We start from the raw sequence: 20,559 nt of genomic DNA on the forward strand, positions 1-20,559 counted from the left end.
GGCAGGTGATAGATACCAGGTCATCAGTCTGCACACCCCTCTTCAGAGCCTCAGGGATTCCCAGAGGTGCCTCAGAGGATGTGGGCAGTAAAAGCAGTCAGAGGCACCTTACAAAACAAGCCACGGGTGTTAACATTCTTATATCGTCACCTTTACAGCTCGGCTTCTTCAAAAGAAAATATGAAAAGATGACCAAAAATCCAGATGAGATTGATGAGACCACAGAACTCAATAGCTGAACCAGCAGACCTACTTGCAGTGGGAACTGGCAGCATTCCAGCCAGGGTTTGCTATTTGTGTCAATGGATTTCTTTTTAAATCCTATTTTTTAAAATAATGTTAATAGGTAAACTAGCCTGGTATTTTCAGAGAAAACTGCAGGTCAGTTTACAATGAAGAAATTGTGGAGGGGGGAGGGGGAGGTAGGGATATAAAGGGTAAAAGACTTATTTTATATGATGGGGGAAAAGGTAATCTTGAAACTGGCTGGTCCAGAGTTTACATTCTAAAGTGCATTGTATCAGCAACATGAAATGCTTCCAAGCATGGCAACTTTTAAAGAAAAATATGATACTCTCAGATTTTAAGGGGGAAAGTGTTCTCTTTAAAATGCTTGTCTTTAAACAGCAACAACGAAAGTGGAAGTGCCTGATATAATATATGGAAGTACTTCCACTTGTGTATATAATTTTAATGAATATTGATGTTAATAAGAGGGGAAATAAAACAACACAGGTTGTTTTTCAATTTATGCTGCTCATCCAAAGTTGCCACAGAGGATACTTCTAAGTGATAATTTTATTTATAAACTAGGTAAAATTTGTTGGTTCCTTTTAGACCACAGATGCCTCTTCCACATCCTATCTTGCTCTAATGGTCAAAACATGCTTGAATAACGGAGCTTAGAGTGTATCTCCTACTGGGAAAATGTCCATTTAAGTTAGGAGAGGGGGCAACATAGAGACTGAGGCACAAAATTTTGCTTAAAATCCAGAATATAACATTTATGCAAAATTCCATCTGCTAGAGGACCATCCTGTGCCAGAGAAAGGAAAAGAAGGAAATTTCCTTTCTCTTATAGGAGCACAATGGTGCTCTTTTAGGACCTGATTAGCTGATTGGCAGGATTGAAAGATGAGTAATTTCTTTGGCAACCTTCCCCCTCCCTTACTGAACCACCCTCCCACTCCTGGTGGTCCCATGTTATAGAAGTCCTCTACAGCCTGCCTTTCTCTCCAGTGGTCCAAAGTTATCACCACCTTTACCCCTCATCCAAAGTGCCCACTCCTTCAGGACAGCTGCTGTGCATTAGATATTAGGGGGGAAAGTCCTCTGTGTAATTTACATACCTGCGTGAATTACTGTATATAAACTCCTTAACTTCAGGGAACTATTTTCATTTAGTGCCAAACAAGTAAGAAAAATAAGCTTGGGTGAAGTTCTAAATGTTGGAATGACAAGGGGTGTAAACAATGTAAAGTAAAACATCTCAGGATTTCAGAAGTGACAGATGAGGCATTGAAAGTCACCAAATTAGCAGGTGTACCCTCTGTGCCTGTCTTGTTTCTGAAGTACTTAAACTTCCATAAGAGCGGATCACAAGCTCAGGAGTTCGAGCCTGGGCAACATGGTGGAACCCCATCTCTACTAAAATACAAAAAATTAGCTGAGCGTTGTGATGGGTGCCTGTGATCCCAGCTACTCAGGAGGCTGAGGCAGGAGAATCACTTGAACCTGGGAGGCAGAGGTTGCAGTGAGCCAAGATTGCACCACTGCACTACAGCCTGGGAGACAGAGTGATTCTCTATCTCCAAACAAAAAAAAAAAAAAAAGCCAAGATTGCACCACTGCACTACAGCCTGGGAGACAGAGTGATTCTCTATCTCCAAACCAAAAAAAAAAAAAAGAGAGAATGAATTTGACCTAGGCAAATTTGTTCAAAAGGTAGAGCCTGAGATGATTTGGTCAGATTGGGATAAGGCGCAGCAATCTGCATTTCAACAGGCACCCCAGTCATTGGAATGCAGATGGACCACACTTTGAGAAACACCACCCATTTCTACTTTTTGCACCTTCTTTTCTGTGTTCCTGAGGCCCCACATTCTCTAGGAGAAACTTAAGAGGAAAAGGGTAGAAACACCACATATCTAAAGCTTTGGACAAGTCCTCAACCTCTATAAACCTCAGATTCCTCATTAGAAAATGGGAAGACTGAGTTGGAGTTCAGCAGTGATGCTTTTGGTTTTAAAAGTCTATGGTCTGGATTTCCTATAATACGAAGAGAGAAGCCTCCAAGAATTTGACTTGGAAAAAATGTCAGAGGAAAACAGGTTATCTGCCCATGTGCATATGGATGACCTTAACTGCCCTGGCCTAGCCCCTGTGATGGCAGTTCAGGGCTATCTGTACTGTTTACAGAATTGCTTTGTAGTTGACAACACAAAACAAACATGAAAAAAAAAAAGGCATAAAATGCTAGGGATTTATTGAAAAAACAGCATGGTATTCTCCAGTTAGGTATGCTAGAGTCCAATTTTTTTAACAGCTGTGTGAATTCACAGCTTCATTCCAACCAAAATTTTATTAAAAAAAAAAAAAACTAGAGAAACTAGTCATTAGCTTGATAATATTTAACAGCTAGTGGTACTTGTATGCACCTGCAGCTCCAGCTACTTGGGAGACTGAGGCAGGAGGATTGCTTGAGCCCAGGAGTTCAAGTCCAGCCTAGGCAACATAGCAAGACCCTATCTCAAAAAAAATGACTATTTAAAAAACAATGTGGCCAGGTGCATTGGCTCACAACTGTAATCCCAGCACTTTGGGAAGCCGAGGCAGGTGGATTATGAGGTCAGGAGTTCAAGACCAGCCTGGCCAACACGGTGAAACCTCGTCTCTACTAAAAATACAAAAACAAGCTGGGCATGGTGGCGGGTGCCTGTAATCCCAGCTACTTAGGAGGCTGAGGCAGGAGAATCATTTGAACCTGGGAGGTAGAGGTTGCAGTGAGCTGAGATTGCAACATTGCAAACCAGACAGAGCAACAGGGTGAGACTCCATCTCACAAAAAAAAAAAAAAAAAAAAAAAAAAAAAAAAAAACCAAAAAAAAAAAAAAAAAAAAAAAAAAAAAAAAGTAAGTACTGTATATATAAATACTAGCTTTTCAATGTGCTATACAAATAATTATAGCACACCCTTTTGTTTTTCTGTCTCACCTTGTTTAGGTGAGTACTTCCTTAGATAAGTACTAAATATACATACACAGAACTTGAAAGCTTCGGTTACCCCTGCCTTAGGTAATCTGTTACCTAGATGACACTGTTTCCAGGGAGTAGTTGAATTACTAAAAACCATTAGCCACTTGTCTCTGCACTATTTAGCACACCAGGGCAGGGTCTCTGAGGCTGGGCACTGCTGTCATTTGGGGCCAGGTGATTCTTCCTCGCAGGGCTGTCCTGTACCTTGTAGGACAGCAGCCCTGCCTATAAGGTCTGGGGTTTAGCATGTTCAGCAGCATCCCTGGACTCTACCTACTACATGCCAGAGCATCCTTCCCCTGCAGTCATGACAGTCAAAAAATGTCTCCAGACGTTGTCAGATGCCTTCTGGGGGTCAGTATTTCTCAAGCACTTTTAATCAAAGGTGAGTATTCATACAAGAAATGTGGGGGGGGGGGAACATTTTTTAAATAAGAGTTATGTGTTCCTATTCAACAATACTTTTGCTTTAAAAGTAAGTAGAGGGCATAAAAGATGTCATATTCAAATTTCCATTTCATAAATGGTATACAGGCAAGGACTATAGAACGTGGTAAAAAGCTGACTTGCTTCATGCTGCCACACAAGGCTTATGAAATAGTAAGATAGTAAAATAGCTTATGAAGAAACTACAGAGATTTACAATTGTGCATCACTCATTTCAGCAGCAAAATAAGAACTCCTATCTGGACAGAAATTTTTCTAGCTAGCAATGTTATTTTTGTAAAATAGTTACCTATTAAAACTGTGAAGAGTAAAATAAAGCCAATGTATTATTGTCACACAAGTGATTATGCTAAAAATTATTATAAAGCGTATCATTTTATAATGTATTTACCTAACCTGATATACAGCTATAACCCAATGTATGAAAATCTCAAAAATTAAGACATCATCAAACAGAAGGCAGAATTCCTTAAACTGAGATCTCTGATCCATCTTTAATATTTTAATTTGTACAAATAATACAATTCTATAAACAACTTTGTAGGACTATGCCCTTTGGTGTACATTCAGGCATACTCGTTTTAATCAGTTTGAAAAGTTAATTTAAACCTCTAGAGGTGAAAAGAAACATGGGGGTAAAGTGTGAAAATATTAACTATTTCTTTGAACTCTAAAGACTGAAACTGTAACCATTATGTAAATATAGTTACATATGTACCTGTTTATTTTGGCAGACTGAGTCAAAATATGAATGTATATATTGCATAACTGTGTTAGAATTGTATATATTTTAAAGAAATTGTCTTGGATATTTTCCTTCATACATAATACATAACTCTTTGTTCAAATGTGGTATTTGATGTTTTGGATTAAATGTGTTTTGCCTTTTTGCTTTCCACAAAAATTACAAAAATAAATGCATGTGTGTACAAAAAGCTGCAGAACTCATTTGGTTTCTGAGAAAAATTAAATTGTAGTCAACATAAATTTTCTCGTATCAAAGTATAACAAATAGAAAAGTTTCATTAATTGTAAACCACTCTTTTCATACCACATTATTGGATATAATTACAATTGTTTTGAAAATAAAGCTATTTTCTTTGGGCTTTTACAAGTTATATATTTTACCATTTCCATCTTATACAGTCACTTTGCTCCCATCCAGGACTCAATTTAAGAAGACTGAGGCTATAATTTGCCATAGGTGTCCAATCTGTGCTTCTAGCAGTGACCGCAAGGATGTTCTGCAGAACCCTTAAACTACCTTCAAAGTTTTGAGATAGTGTGAAACATTGTTCCTCAAAATGCGGCCCATGGATAGATGGTGCTGCATCGCCTGGAACCTGTTAAAAGCACAGGTCTCAGGGGCCACTCTAAAACTACTAAAGTCAAATTGGAAGTTCTGCCACATCCCCAAGTGATTCATACTGCACTGAAGTTTGAGAAGCACTGCTCTAAAGCTCTAAAGCACAACTTACCTCTTGAAATAAAATGTGTCCTTGGAATAGAGAGGGAAAAAAATCAGCCAAACTGCTGCAACATACAAGAGCAGAGTCATCTGCATAGTTGTTTTAAAAAAAAATTGTAGTAAGCATGAGGGTTTAAATATTTTTAAAGAGTAAATATGATGAAATAAATATGCTGGAGTTATAAAATAGGTACGTGTTGGGCTCACAGACTGCCATCGTTGTACAGATGGCAGAGTAATGCAAAGATGGGGTGGAAAGTGTGTATGTGCTGCCATAAATAGCGATGCACAAGCATTTCCATTCATGTCTGCGGTGCTCTCTCAGTGCCTCCCTGCCCATGGCAGCTGTGCTGAGCCATCTCTGGAGGGCAGCTCACTGCAGCACAACCATCAGGTAGTGCGTCTGCTATTTGGCTCACATTAAAATACAATCTTGGGGAACTGAGTGTGGGAATTGCAGCTACTTGGGAGGCTGAGGCAGGGAGGATCATTTGAACCCACGAGTTCAAGGCCCCCTCCCATCTCTTAAAAAACAAAATAAAATATTAGAGAAAAAGAGCACTAAGGTTTTTTTCTTTGTTTTTCACAGAGCAGGTTAGGAAATGCTGTTAAAGACCTGTATTAAAGCAATCATTTTGTCCCATAGACTTAATTGGAAAATAATTGTATACTTACTTTTTAAAAAAGTAGTTCTTTTTATTTATCCTACATCACCTGTTAAAAACTACAAATTGCATTTTTAAAATCCCCTTCCTCATCCTTCATAATCTTTTAATATTTTTTACGGTGTCAAAGATTGGACATCATCTTACACAAAATCAGGGCCTAATTTTAATTTAGGAACCACTACAGCCTGACTTTAAAGACAATGGCTACTAAACTGAACTTTTGATTCTACACAAAATTAAATCTAAGACTTAAGTTGCTTAAAGGAACTTTACTATAACTTTTACTATGGCCCTGGCTCTACCGCCCTCTGCTGGATGATCCACTTATCATTCTTAAGAGAGGCCCTGACTGTACCAGGTGCTCAGTAACTGTGTAAGATGCCTAAATCACAATTTCTCGAAAAAGGCTGAAAATATACTGTGACTCTACAGCATATTTTTGTTCTTTGGATAGACAAAAATATACATCATATCCAAAGGACAAAAATATCCACGAAATAAGTCACTTGTTGGAACATATGCTGTTTCTTTCATTCAAAGATGAAAAAATCAACTTCATTTTACCACTTGTACAAAAATACTAGAAACATAAATCATTTGAATTTCCTATTTCTTGAGTGAACTTATTTAGCAATCATGCAAAGTCATGACTTCAAAGTGACCTTGAAACACTGCAGGCAATATGATTAAAGGCTAATTTTTTTTAGATTACTCTTAGCTACTTGAAGCCAAGTTTCAGAGATAGGAAGGCTACATATCATAGTGATACTGGCCCCTTACTACTGTATCTCAACCACCAATTAACTGCCACTCTTAAGTAAGCAAGGGTCAGTAAAGATCCTATATAAGTCAAGTGCAAGGCACAAAATCTCTCAAGGCCATTCCATCCCAGTTCCAGCTGGGATTAACTCCTAAACCTCTGTATTAGTGACTTTATAAGCATAACAGTTTCAGTTCCAAACTTAGAATAAAGCCTACTTGATGAAGGCATGATTCTTTTAAAACATAAAGAATGTTCTGTTCTTTAAAAACATCATTACCCTCAATAAAGATCTTCTAACGAAATATTTAAGTAGGAAAATCTTGAAATCCACATACACCTAACAACATTGCATATGACATAATAAACATCCATTTAACAACCTATGTACAAAATCCTAGAAATATCTACAGTGACCCAGTAGCCCCATGAAAATGTGCTTTCAGATATAATGCAACAGCCAGCACCCACCCCTGCTCTCCAATGGGGACTGGCTGAAGCTCGATGACAGGCACAGAGTGACACTGAACTGCGAAGGTAAGGCTGAGGCCAATAGGCCTTACCTTCCCTAAACCCGCAGAGGAAGTAGGCGGAGGGTTCATCTGCCCTTCCAGTATCCTTCTGGCCTGATCTCTCCAGATGGACTAAGGAATAAGCATCAACTGATGTAACCAGGTGATTCCTAACATCAGTGTGGCTGTCCTGTGGGTCCCAGCCACAGATAAAATACAGAGTGTTTCCCAAGGTATTTTAGGTTGGTAGACAAAGATCACTGGGTGAGTGCCTGACACAAAACAGGTGTTCAATAAATATTTGTTGAATAAATAAATTCCTTAGGTAAAAGATGTTTTCACTAGATATAACAAATAAGATTACTAGGTTTCTTATTTGTCCCAGACATAAGAAAAAAAATCCTTTGATCCAAGTGACTGAAAGTATAGCTTCTGCTCTTAATATGCATATGCAAATTTTGTGATGATGCCAACTGCCCAAATTATGCCAGTATTTTGTTATTTTATGAACTATGTGTTTACTTGAGATTTACTGAGAGTAGATCTTAAATATTCTCACCACACAAAAGAAGGGACTATGTGAGGTGAGGAATATGTTAATTCGCTGTGGTAACTGCCTCACAATGTGTATGTATATCAAAACATCACTTTGTATCCCTCAAATATATACAATTTTTGTTTGTCAAGTATGCCTCAATAAAGCTGGAAAAAAAATTTTTAAACTATATGGGACTTATATACACAAGTCTATCAACATACTGTAAAGTTTAACCAACTAAAAATTGGGGCATTGTTTACTTAAACATTTTAACACAAACCACCTTGTTTCTAGTTAGCTTTATGACAATTTTGTGCTGACCTGTTAAATTAACAACTAATAAAAAAGAACAAAAGTTTTCTGCTAAGATTATAGATTCTGAAATCCCAGAAATCTCCATAATAAGAACTATTTTAGGCAATTCTTTTTAAAAAAAAGATATTGCTTTTAAACTTTTGAAATCATGGGTTTCAGTTTATTATTTTTAATATATTTCTGAAAATATACAATATCAAGACTGTCTGATAATGATTTTTTAATACTTTCCAGTTCTGCCAACATTCCTGTCATGCATCCTTGATAACAATGCTATCCCTGAACCGGGACGGGGCTGGTAAAGTGGGGTCAGTGGGGGAGTATTTTTCCGAGCCAGTTAAAGTCACTGAGGAGGACCCATACCTCAATGTGAGTTGAGATACAATTAGAAATTAGTCATGGAAGGGCATGTCTACCACAGACATCTTTCCTCACATTTAAATTATTCAATTTCTTTCCTGCAGTCCTCCTTCTATCTTTAGTTCCATTTTAAATAACCATTCATCCTACATACCCATTTATCTTGCTTCCTTTTTCTCCCTTTTGTCCTACTGGTATAATATAAGAGATTGTACTTCAGTAAACTATCCTAATGTGGAGAGAAAAAAAAATCAAAATGTGATCAATGATAATAAACAAAGTTAAGATTGCATGCTCTAAAAATGTTAAGTGATTAATTGTTGGATGCCCAAAAGCACTCTTTGTTTCTTTTCCAAGATGATGACTCTTCGTATATTTCCTAAAAAACAAAATTGTAACAGCTATTAAAACTAGACCATTCTAATACATGAATATAAAATATATTTGAATAAGTCAGATGAATGAATACCACATCTATTTCAATGGTTCCTCTTTCAACAATCTAATAGACATTTGTATAAAGCACTGAGAGCAGAAAAATTAATGGACAGACACGTTCTCCATATTTAAGGATTCTCAACACAACTGTAAAAATAATAGACTAGAAGCTATAGCAAAACAGCGTGCAACCACAGAAGGAAATACGCAATTAATTCTATTTGAGGTCATGACAAGAGACATCATGGGCAAGGTTACAGAGGGGAAGACAGAAGGTCTTTAGTTTCAAACATTTTCTTCTTTCCAAACACACCTACTACGTCAACATTTCTAAATATGCTTTTCCAAAGGCAAACAGAATATCCTCACTAGTTGTTAAATACAGTGATCACCTTTCAGAAGTTCTTAAACAAGTTTGAGCTGTGCTCTGGTATGAGCTGCTCTGTGACATATGCACTCTAGCCACCTGCCACCCTTTCCTATATCATAGATGATCTCAAAGCACAGGCCAAGACCAGAACCAGACTAGAAGTTACATAGTTTGTGGAAAGGAGGGGTAAGAAGAACATCTAACTTTTTCTTCTCACTGTCTAGTCACATTCCATTTCTGTAAGGAGAGGAATTCAAATTTGACTCTCCTCTGAACACCTGCACTTCCCCTAACTCTCTACAGATAAACAAAAGCAAAATAGGAAGCCTAGCTATAACTGAAAGCATGAAAACAACAATATGCCCCAACTCCTGCCCCTTACCTGTATTTTCTGGGCTTGTACCCATCCGCCTTCTGTTCACTGACTCCATCCTTTCCTCCCTGGTAAAGAAAGCTACCCCTTCCTCCCAGACTTGCAGCTTATCTTAGAATGCTCTTCTTGCCTCTCCCTCTCCGGGGGCCTGCCCCCACTTCTATCAAAATTGTGTCAGCCTAGTTCACAGCAAGGCAACAAGATTATCTGAGCTTCATCAAGTTTCCTTTCACATATTCTATCCTCTAATCCCTAGGTATTCTCTTATAACAATGGGTTTCAGTTTTCATTCTAACAACATGGTCACCAAATTTCCCAGGCCCTGGTTATGAGTCCAACTTGCTTCTTTCTATCACTGTCTGAGGCAGGAAACCCCCGGGAAGGAGAGGAGAAGTACCCTTTAAAAGCCTTGGCTTTCTGCTCTGCTCTGTGGGTCTTCTGAGCTGTTCATTAACTCCTCAGCTTTGTTGTAAGTCATAGCGCAGTGGGCAATTCTAGAAGATTCTAGACGTTGAAGAGCAATTACACATGTGCAAGCACAGAACAATCCCACTGCTAACATCATGACACCAAGGAGAAATTAGGGATTTGGGCCTTTTTATCCCATCAGAATGCTCTATTTAACCAGAGAATTACTCACCTTTATTGACTGGCTTGACTTAACAGAAAACATGCCAGAAGTTCCTGTTTATGTTTTTAAATCCACTCACTGTGCATTTTCTCAGAGGGAGCAACCTTTTTTTTTTTTCCCCCTAAAAAGAACCTCTAGGAAAAAAGCCTGTTTCACCTTAAAGAATTTCTATTTCAACCATTACCTTAATAGCTAATGCATTATTTTCACTTTCCAACAGAAAGAGCCGCTAATTCAAGGGAATTATAATCCAAGGGATTCATATATGAACCTCTCCAACGGTCCAGACTAGGAATTCTCACTGTTGCCACTCATTGAGGCTTACAGTGTGCTATGCATTCTTTAGGGCACATATTTTTCATGTGTAACAAATCTTGGAAAGAAGATATTTTACAGGTAAACGAAACAAGACACTACAGTCAGTAAAAAGTCCATGAATATAAATTCTGTATAATAAAAGGTGAAGGGTTTTATCTAAAAATTCCTGAGAAAAATCAGGCCCACTTGGTAAAATGTGTTATTTTCTTAACTTACCTTTTTCCATATGGGCACCTTGGCTTTTAAAGTATCAATGGCATAGGTCACAGCTTCAAGGGATGCAGCTCTGTGGGCTGAGGATACAGCAATGATTACGCTTGCTTCTGACACTGGAACCAAGCTTTAACAAGATGAAGAGAAAAAATCACCATCGCCACTGAATCTACATGTTAAAGAATCTGCTAGACAGATGAAAAAAAAATCCAGGTATGCAGTCTTAGAACTATAGTGTAGTTCTATTTTACATAAACATCCAGTTAGAAAACAGTAATTAATTGCAGTAGCATTCAGCAGAGGCAGCAGATGAGGCTAATGCTATGGCTAATTTGTTACAATCTATCCACTAAACCCTCCTGATGGGCACCAAGGAAAATCCTTTCATTGATACAGCAAGCATCTGACTCAAACAAACAAGGCACAGTGCCAGGTAATGCCTAGAGATACAAAGTTATGGCCTAACAAGTATAATACAGGATTTAAAATAATAAATATCAAGTAATAGGAGTGATAATATTAACCATTAATAAAACTACTGGCTATTAATAACAAACTATTAACTAACAGAGTATTACAGATAGTCTCAATTACTGGCTTCTTTTCAAAGCCAAAAAAGAACTCTTCTCTTTTTAGGGGTACAAAAAGGCAAATTACTTTAATGACTTTCAGAAGCATTTATATCCAAAAGAATCTGTCAAAGACTGTCATATAAACAGACTCACAGATTGTCATATAAACAGACTCCAGACCACAGAAAAACTCTCAGAAGGCCTCAAGGCCTTTAGCACACTTTAGCACAAGCCCAAGGGCCTGAAAGTCCTGAAAGCAACAAAAGCTCTCCCAGTATCAAAACCCCCCAGGCAGTCACTAAAGGTACCAAGAGCTATCCCTATTATCTTCCAAAAATAATACATGAACATTCCTCTCATGGTAATGTAGAATTCCTAAGAACAATTCAAGAATCAGAGACAGTACAAAGATGAAAAGCAATGATACTTCACTTTTAAACTAATAAAGGAAATCATACCCAAGTCTATGGAACACTGCTATGTGTTTCACTGGCCATTTCTGCCTAATGTCACTACAAATCTTTCTGACTTCATTATCCGCCATGGGTAGATATGCTTCATATTCTAAGCTAATGACTTTTTTCCCTTCAAAGTTATTTCTTGTAGTCCCTTTAAAAAAAGAAAAAAAAAGCAATTAAAATAAGGTTTTTCCCTACAAAAGAAATAGCACATTAATAAAAAAGGATTATTTGTAGTAGTAAGCAGGATGCCAATTTTTTCTAAAACTACTTTGAAATCTTCTAAAAACAAAATTTGATTAGGAAAATAAAACATATCGTCACAAAGATGATAAGGAAATAAAACAGCACTGATGAAGCAAGCTTATTGAAAACACTCACCTGGCAAACCAGACAATATTCCTCTTGTGACAAATAGATACTTCAAAGGAAAATATTTATGCTTCCAGGACTATCAAGTACATTTTTACCTTCAATTTTGGAAAATATAGAATTCTCTCTCCCTAACAGTGACTTTTATCCTACTTTTCAAAATGCCTTGTAATTTAATAGAGGTTAATTTGAGGGTTACTAAAACAAAACAAGAACTAAAAAAATGTCTATCCACCATCATGGGTACTCTTGGTTTAATGTTCAGTATTTCAAACTCCTCCATTAACACTGAACATGGAAAGCGCATGCTAATTCCTATTGTCTTGTGCAGTGATAGATGTGATGAATATTACAACTCACCTACAAATAGGGATATTGCACCACAGAGCGGAGAAATCACCAACTGTGAGACTTCATCTACTGAAAGTTTCTCGGCAGTAAAGTTTATAATGTCTTTAGATTTCTCTTCAACTTCATCCATATCTCCTCTAGAAATAAGAGGTTAAAAAACCTTAACAAAGTCCTAGGGGTAAAACACTCAACAACTTATAGGCTCTTTCAATTTATGTTTTCTACAAATTGTTGATGGAAAAGGAAGAGGCTGCAGCACAAAATATAATTTAAAGAATTTACATGAGCCAAGACAATGACAGTGGCCCAGGATACTACCAAGATACCTTGGAGAGTTCCCTTGAAGAGCACTCCCTAAGCATTTGCTGCAAGCAGGTTTTTAAAGGCAAAGGCAACAAGAAGAGGGCTAATACAATGATACAAAGTTACATCAGGAATTCTCACGGGCATAGGAGATAACGTTGATTGCTGATTGGCTGTACAAAGTGGAACTATGGCGGGATACAAGTTAGAGTGTCCAGCATATGGATTTTATGGTTTCTTAGCCTCAGCTACTCTGCAGCCCTCATAAAAAGTAGCTTCAAGAGGTAATTACTGGCCGGGCACAGTGGTTCACACCTGTAATCCCACCACTTTGAGAGGCCAAGGCAGGTGGATCATTTGAAATCAGGAGTTCGAAACCAGCCTGGCCAACATGGTGAAATCCCATCTCTACTAAAAATACAAAACCCCATCTCTACAAAAATAGCCAGGTGATAGTGGCACGTGCCTGTAATCACAGCTACTCGGGAGGCTGAGGCAGGAGAATTGTTTGAGCCGAGGAGGTGGATGTTGCAGTGAGCCAAGATCAATTGTGCCACTGCACTCCAGGCTGGGTGACAGAGTGAGACCCCATCACAAAAAAAAAAAAAAAAAAAAAAAAGAAAGAAAGAAAAAAAAAAGAGATAATGATGCAGCTCAAGGGGGAGTGACGTGACTGCCGTTTCATTGCAGTGCCTTTCTATGTCTCTTAATTTAATGTTTTATCTGAGGAGCTCACATTCCTCAGATAAAAAGTTTCTTTTCTTTTTATTCCAGGCATGGGAGGCATGATTGGATTTGATCTGAATGATAAAAAATAATCAAATGTAAAAATTAGCAAAATTCAATTATGTGTATAAATAGCCATAATGAATCAGGCATGACATAAAAAGGAATTCATCATTAACATGATCACTAAAATATAATCTATCTCAATGCCAATATATTCCAAATTCTGTAACTGCTATTCATTTCTCCTATCAAGGTACAGTGGAGGCATCGCCATCTTCACCTACATGCCCATCCCCTCTGCACCACTATGGTACCAAGCACCACATCTAAGCTGCCTTTTTCCTTATCCAACAAAAAAGGGATAACAGAAGTGATAGTGATTCTACAGAAACTGGGTTCCCTTTTCAACCTGGTACAACCCCAGGTAAGTAACTGAAGAAATAAGGGAATGAACTACACACTTATTTACTAGGTATTGTGCAAAGCCCTTTGCCATGCATTTCTCATTTAATTCCTCAAACATTATTACACACTCACTGAGGGCCAGACACTAAGGCCGGGCACTAGATATAAACCAGGGGAAAGAAGCACAAGCTCCTTTCCTCAGGGTGCTTATATTCAAATAGAAGAAACAAAGCAATAACTAAGGATAACAAATGGGGATACCTTGTGGAAATAACAGGCTTCAGAGACAGAGCCTAGGGTCTGGGGGAGATATCTCTCAAGAGGTTGTGTTAAAAGTTGGGATGTGAAAGATAAGGAGGAAGTGTTGTAAAGAAACAAGGGCACAGGCCTCCAGGCAGAGAGAGGGAGTGGCAAATGCCAAGGCTCTGGGACAAGAAAGGGTGTGATGTGCTCCAAACCTAGAAAGAAGGGAGAGAAAAGGGCAGGCTGAGTCTAGACAAGTAGGTAGAATCTTGCAGGCAATGATGAATATAATTATTAATCCTATAAGGTTTCATCTGAATTGAAAGATGAGAGAAAGAAGGCTCAGAGAAGTTAAGGAACTCACTCAGGGTGCTGAAATTCCAACCAAGGAGTCTTAGTTAAGCCAATGTTCTTTTTCCTATCTTCTTTCCACCACTGAAACAGCACAATTATTTATACACCACTGGATTTCAGGGTTTTTCATCTGCTATACAAGCCACCTAACTATCTTCAATCTCTTTTTCTTGCAGTAAGACATAGGTATACAAATATGATCTATGAGCGTCAAACCAGGCTGAGTTCCCACAACTTCTGATTTTACAAGACTACTATCATCTATCTGGCAGTTTCTAAAAATGCATAATAACAGTTCTACCAAACACATTCGAGTAACACAGAACACTTTTGAGGAATCTTTGTAACCGTTTCAAAGAACAGCTGTAATGACCACAAATACCCCTTTAATGGAATCCTATAGCTTTCTGAATAAATTCCAAATTCCAAAAAACTGCATTTTAGAACCTCCTGAAATCATGGTAGTGATATGGTGACCACAGTTTCTAAATAGCATTGAGATACATATCTGATAAGAAATTCTTCTATTATTTGCAGATAGCAGGCCTGAGAAAGAAGCCTAGTGTCGACCCGAGGGGCAATCTGTTTTTACAGATCGACTCTTCATTTCTTGTGGCATTGCCCTACACGAGGGTGGGGAAAAAAATGCGTGAAAAAAGACAAAAAGCCATCCTTGGCTTGTTCCTTTCTTTAACGGAACCACGTTTTTATCATCAAGTATGATATTTACTCCTGACTTTGAATAGAAATTCTAGCAAATTAAGAAAGTCTTCTTTCATTCCTAACTTACCAAGTGTTTATTCAGGGATGACTGTTAATTTCTACTGTATTTGTTCTTCAGTTGACAATAAATTAAGCCTCATTATGACTGTACTTATAAGAAGCCTCATCTCTCCAGACTATACTGAACAATGTTCTTGTACATTATTCTACTCAATATGGACTAAGTTGTTTATAAAGAGGACAAGGTAGCCTGGGTCAAAGAGCCACCTGCAACACAGCCATAACAATAAAGCTATTCCTTTAGTCCTGGACAATGGTAAGCTTTCTTTTCAGGCATTACTAGGTGTGAAATTTTTCTACATTTCTCCATGCCCAGGAGAGCGATTATCTAGTATTAGTAAGTGTGCTTGGCAAAAAATACACAGAGAGTCCAATAATATGAGTTCAAATGTTGTCTCTTGAATAGCTCTTAAATCATCAGCAAAAAGAACAAAGCTTGAGGCATTGCACTACCCAACTTCAAACTATACTACAGGGCTACAGTAACCAAAACGGTATGGGACTGGTACAAAACAGAATGCATAAACAAATGAAACAGAACCCAGAACCCAGAACCCAGAAATTAAGACCCAAACCTACAACTATCTGATCTTCAACAAACCTACAAAAACAAGGAATGGGGAAAGGATTCCCTATCCAATAAATGGTGCTGAGTAACAGGTTAGCCATGTGCAGGAGACTGAAACAGGACCCTTTCCTTATACCACACACAAAAATTAACTGAAGATGGATTAAAGACTTAAATGTAAAACCAAAAACTAGAAAAACCCTGGAAGACAACCATTCCGGATCTAAGAACAAGCAAAGATTTCATGACAAAAAAGACACGAAAAGCAATTGCAACAAAAGCAAAAATTGACAAAAAAAAAAAAAATTGACAAAAATTGACAAATTGGATCTAATTAAACTAAAGAGCTTCTGCACAGCAAAGGAATCTATCAACAGATAGCTTCCTTTGGAGAACAAATTCTTGATCACCAGAATTCTTGATTCTACCCTCCGCTAATGGGGGAGGGGCAGATAACGGCAATTTCATCTCCCAGTTGAAGCAGGAAGAGCTGATCTCCAAGCTTAACATATTCTTGATGAACAGACAACCTACAGAAGGGGAGAAAAATTTTGCAAAGTATGCTTCTGACAAAGGTCTAATATCAGCATCTCTAAGGAATTTTTTAAAATGCATGAGGAAAAACAACCCCATTAAAAACTGGGCAAAGGAACAGGAACAGGAGCTTTTCAAAAGAAGACATACATGTGGCCAACAATCATATGAAAAAAAATAGCTCAACATCACTGATCATTAGAGAAATGCAAATCAAAACCACAATGAGATATCATCTTACACCAGTCAGAAGAGCTATTATTAAAAGTCAAAAAATAACAGATGCTGGCAAGGATGCAAAGAAAAGGGAATGGTTGCTGCTGGGAGTGTAAATTAGCCCAATCATTGTGGAAGTCAGTGTGGTCTAGAGACTGAAATACCATTCAACCCAGCAATCCCATTACTGAATATATACCCAAAGAAATATAATCTTTCTGTCATAAAGACACATGCATGCGTACATTCACTGCAGCACTATTCACAACAGCAAAGACATGGAATCAACCTAAATGCCCATCAATGGTAGACTGGATAAAGAAAATGTGGCACATATACACCATGGAATGCTATGCAGCCATAACAAAGAACAAGATCAAGTCCTTTGCAGGGACAAGGCTAGAGCTGGAGGCTATTATCCTTGCCCAACTAACACAGGAACAGAAAACCAAATACCAAATGTTCTCACTTGTAAGTCGTAGCTAAATGATGAGAACTCACGGACACATAGAAAGGAACAACAGACACTGGGGCCTTTCAGAGAGTGGGGGGTAGGAGGAGGAGGAGGATCAAAAAAATAACTAATGGGCACTAGACTTAATACCTGGGTGACAAAACAACCTGTACAACAAACCGCCATGATACAAGTTTACCTATATAACAAACCTGCACATGTACCCCTGAACTTAAAAGTTAAATACATTTTTTTAAGTTGGCTCTTTCCCTTATTAGCTATGTAATTAGCTATGTGATCAAAGGCAAGTTTTTTAAGTCCTTTGAATTTGTTTTTCCACTTGCAAAATATGGTTATTAATACATCACTGTGTCTGACACATAAGATCTCAATAAACTATGTTAAATGAAACATATCAAACTGATATTAATTAAACTGCTTACTTGACACAGAGATGGTGTGGTGGTATTCATAAATCTGTTGGCACCTATAAAGAGTTGCTGCATTGATAAAGATTTGGTACAGACAGACTTACGAAGAAAATACATTAACAGCAAACCACATATACTTTATCATCTGTATGATCCTTCCCCACATGACTGGTTAAGAAAAATAAATCTCACGTACCTACATGGCTCAAAAGCACTACCCTCCGCTAATGGGGGGGATGACAGCAATTTCGTCTCCTGGTTGAAGCAGGAGGAGCTGATCTCCAAGCTCGACATATTCTTGACGAACGGCAAATATTACCTGATTTCTAACATCAGCCAATCTAAAGGGGAAAAAGTATGAATCAAAATATCAACGCAATGATAGACCTCAAATCTCTTCAGCTGCAATTAGAGATATTACATAGATATAATTATATGAAGCATCACCTGCAAAATTATCAATTAAACTTAAACAGTGTGTGGAGAAAGGGCATATCCACTTATATATACATATTTACACATCACAAAGATACATTAAACTGCTCTCAACTCTTTATTGGATGTTGTATGCCTTGGGAAATTAAAGAACAACAAAAAACACACACAAAAAAACCTTTTCTTTTGAACCTGGTTTGAGGCAATACTCAAACCAGGTCAAAAGAAAAGTTTCCAATCAGTACATGGCCTTTCCAGGGCCTTCCATCCATGCGTACAAGCACAAGTATAGCTGCCCACAAACTGTGCTTGTGCACGTTATCCTACTCAAACATGGGTTCATCTTTCCATGCTTAGAAAGATAAAAAGATGTCCTGGGTCATAGAGCCACCTGCAACACAGCTCTAATAAAGCAGCTCCTTTATACCTCAACAATGGTAAGCTTTCTTTTCAGGCACAGTGGAAATGTATACAATCAGCTGTCTCCCTCCAGGTAAAAGGCTCAAGGTAAAGCAGAACGGGAGACCCGACTGTGTTTCATTGATTATTAGACCGCTGTAAGAGCAACTTAAAAGATACGAAATCATGAAGTAGTTTGCTTTTAAACATATATTGTGGAGTATCTTTTACACAGAACTAGGACTTCCAGGTTAAATGTCTACACAGCTTTAAGTGACACCATTATATATTCCTGAATCACCCTCAAATAAGTCACTTTTAATTTTGTTCCAAAAAGGGCTTGAAGTAGGAATGACAGGAGTAAAATTACACATTTTCAAGAACCAGGAAAAAACATTAGATATTACAAAAACTCAAATTCAGCAGCATCTAGGATTTGTTGTAACTCATTTTTCTTTTAATCTTAGAAATTTCTATTTTGAGTTCTCTTTAAAGAGAGGGACAGAACAAAAAAGTTTAAAGCACACATTTTTAACAGAATTTGTAACAATTTCATTTAATGTTATAAAATTGCAGAATTGGCATGCGCAGTGTTTTGTAAATTATCAAAGAGAATATAATCATGTCTCTGGGGTTCACTGTGCTTTTGGGTAAAATATCTTTAATCTTTCTTAAGAAATGGTGCATATTTAGAGTTTACGTCTTCAGTAGTTCAAAAAAAATACGACTCTTTCTGACATTCAGCACAGCAATCAAAACTAATCTTTTTTTACTTTTATCATTTATATATTTTAAAAATATTTAAGCGTTACTCAAATGCATTCTACAAATTTTTAAGTACCCAGGATGTCGAGTTTCTATCTCCTTCCACAGCTGCAACGCTTTTATTTCTCGTGGCACATAAATGGTCTCTGAACGAACTCCTGTTATTTCAGCACTTTTTGCAAAATACAATACTTCAACCTGAAAGTAAAGAAAATGTTTTTAATAACAACTCATACACGTTTTCCAACTGTCCATGTTGAGTAGTTTTCTCATTTTCCAAATGTATTACTTTAATCTATAAAGAAAATTAAATAACCCACAAAAAAATTCAGTATAAGTTCAAATTCTGAAAACTTGTTTTAAATACAATTCAGACTAATTTCTGGATGCCTTTTAGTTTTACAAATGTAAGTGCGTGATCATTAAAATCATAAGTATCTTCTAGGAAAACATGTTTAGCCTGTTTTTAATTGACATAAAAGTACAGCACCTTTTATAAATATGTAAACAAAGAACAAATGTCTGAGTCAAGAGATGAGTTACACAAATAAAATAAATGAACAAATTAAGCGGAAAAATTTGTTTCTCACGGTTGTCAAATGACCTTGGATTCCGATCTGCATAACATTGTCCCCAGACACTAAGAATGAAGTTATGCAACATAGTAAATCTGACATTTACAGAAGCAAGTGGGTTTGAAACACAGGACAATCTGGTATTTACCAGAACAAACCTGTGCCAGCAACCTGGTACGTAAGGAATCCGACGAAGTAAAAACGGCACCTGTCTCTCAGTGCAAACTCTTCTCTACCAAATAATTACAGGTTTGCAAATAACCAAGGGTGTGGAAATCCACAGATGAAGCACAGTTCTTCACAACAATTCTCCATGAGGTGCATTTCTTTTTAGATTAAAATTTTAGCTTCATCAAAACGAAGAATCTGGGAAAGAGGTGGCCACAAAAGGTCGAGGCGCCTTCAGAACGAACCCGTCCCTGCTGCCGTGAGTGGACAGGAGTTCTCAGAGCGGACCTGACTTCCGCCGGGGCAGTGGCAGCAAAGCTCCGGGCCGGGAAGGGCTCTAGGGTGGGGGAGGGGGCGCCCCCGAACCAAGACGCCGGCCGCCTGGGTGTGAGTTGGGGGCTTGGGAGGTCTGACTGACCAGGACTAGATCTGTGGAGGGAAGGGGCGGGACAGACACGTAGAGGAAGGCTCCACACCCAGGCCCACATTCACACCCGCGACCCTTACCTGGCACCGAGGCACCATCCCGCTAGGGACCTCTGGACCTAACCGCAACCGCAGAAGCGCAGGCGCAGCCTGAAGGCATTCGGCACGCTCCTGCACCGCACGGAGCATGCGCACAACTAGCTCCGCCCGCGCCCGCCTGGGGCTGTCTCCTCACGGCAGACTGTTGACAAGCCAGGATTAATTTTCCGTCGAAGATGGGTCGTGGTGGTGAGAGCGAGCAATCAGTACGGAAAGGGCTGACCATGCATGTCCTTCTCCCCAGGAGGGAGGT

The 20,559-nt window shown here is 38.2% G+C and overlaps 2 protein-coding genes across 5 annotated transcripts in view; one reads left to right on the forward strand and one right to left on the reverse strand.

Moving 5' to 3' along the window:
- The window catches only part of ITGA2 (integrin subunit alpha 2), a 106,492-nt gene extending 104,825 nt beyond the window's left edge, over nucleotides 1-1,667 (forward strand). For both annotated transcript variants that reach the window (XM_017533197.2, XM_017533198.2), the window contains one exon: nucleotides 159-1,667. In XM_017533197.2, coding sequence (XP_017388686.1) covers nucleotides 159-239 — 81 coding nt within the window. In that variant the 3' untranslated portion in view covers nucleotides 240-1,667. The remainder of the gene's footprint in view (nucleotides 1-158) is intronic.
- A 6,426-nt stretch (nucleotides 1,668-8,093) lies between these two features.
- MOCS2 (molybdenum cofactor synthesis 2) lies at nucleotides 8,094-20,326 on the reverse strand. 3 transcript variants are annotated; one of them, XM_017533202.2, is made up of 7 exons: nucleotides 20,289-20,326; nucleotides 19,115-19,236; nucleotides 17,636-17,780; nucleotides 12,429-12,556; nucleotides 11,697-11,847; nucleotides 10,670-10,793; nucleotides 8,094-8,702 (listed from the first exon to the last, which is right to left on the reverse strand). In XM_017533202.2, the coding sequence occupies exons 3-7, from the start codon at nucleotides 17,731-17,733 to the stop codon at nucleotides 8,637-8,639; spliced, it is 567 nt and encodes a 188-aa protein (XP_017388691.1). In that variant the 5' UTR covers nucleotides 17,734-17,780; nucleotides 19,115-19,236; nucleotides 20,289-20,326; the 3' UTR covers nucleotides 8,094-8,636. The 3 variants fall into 3 exon arrangements, with proteins under 3 accessions (XP_017388691.1, XP_017388690.1, XP_037596114.1); XM_017533201.2 differs by lacking the exons at nucleotides 19,115-19,236; nucleotides 20,289-20,326 and adding exons at nucleotides 13,446-13,522; nucleotides 17,452-17,508 and having other exon boundaries at nucleotides 17,636-17,713; XM_037740186.1 differs by lacking the exon at nucleotides 20,289-20,326 and having other exon boundaries at nucleotides 17,636-17,782; nucleotides 19,043-19,120.
- Between the last annotated feature and the right edge of the window lie 233 nt (nucleotides 20,327-20,559).

This window comes from Cebus imitator, unplaced genomic scaffold (assembly GCF_001604975.1).
Source record: "Cebus imitator isolate Cc_AM_T3 unplaced genomic scaffold, Cebus_imitator-1.0 Scaffold80, whole genome shotgun sequence".
NCBI classification, from domain to species: Eukaryota; Metazoa; Chordata; class Mammalia; order Primates; family Cebidae; genus Cebus; species Cebus imitator.

What these genes read in the sequence shown, in the direction of transcription:
- MOCS2 (XM_017533201.2), bottom strand. Translation starts at nt 17,481, where the DNA reads ATGAATACCACCACACCATCTCTGTGTCAA. An exon ending in GCAGTGTTCCATAGACTTGG is followed by an intron (nt 10,794 to 11,696) that starts GTATGATTTCCT and finishes ATCTTGTTAAAG; the next exon opens with CTTGGTTCCAGTGTCAGAAG. An exon ending in AGGTGCCCATATGGAAAAAG is followed by an intron (nt 8,703 to 10,669) that starts GTAAGTTAAGAA and finishes TTTGTTTTTTAG; the next exon opens with GAAATATACGAAGAGTCATC.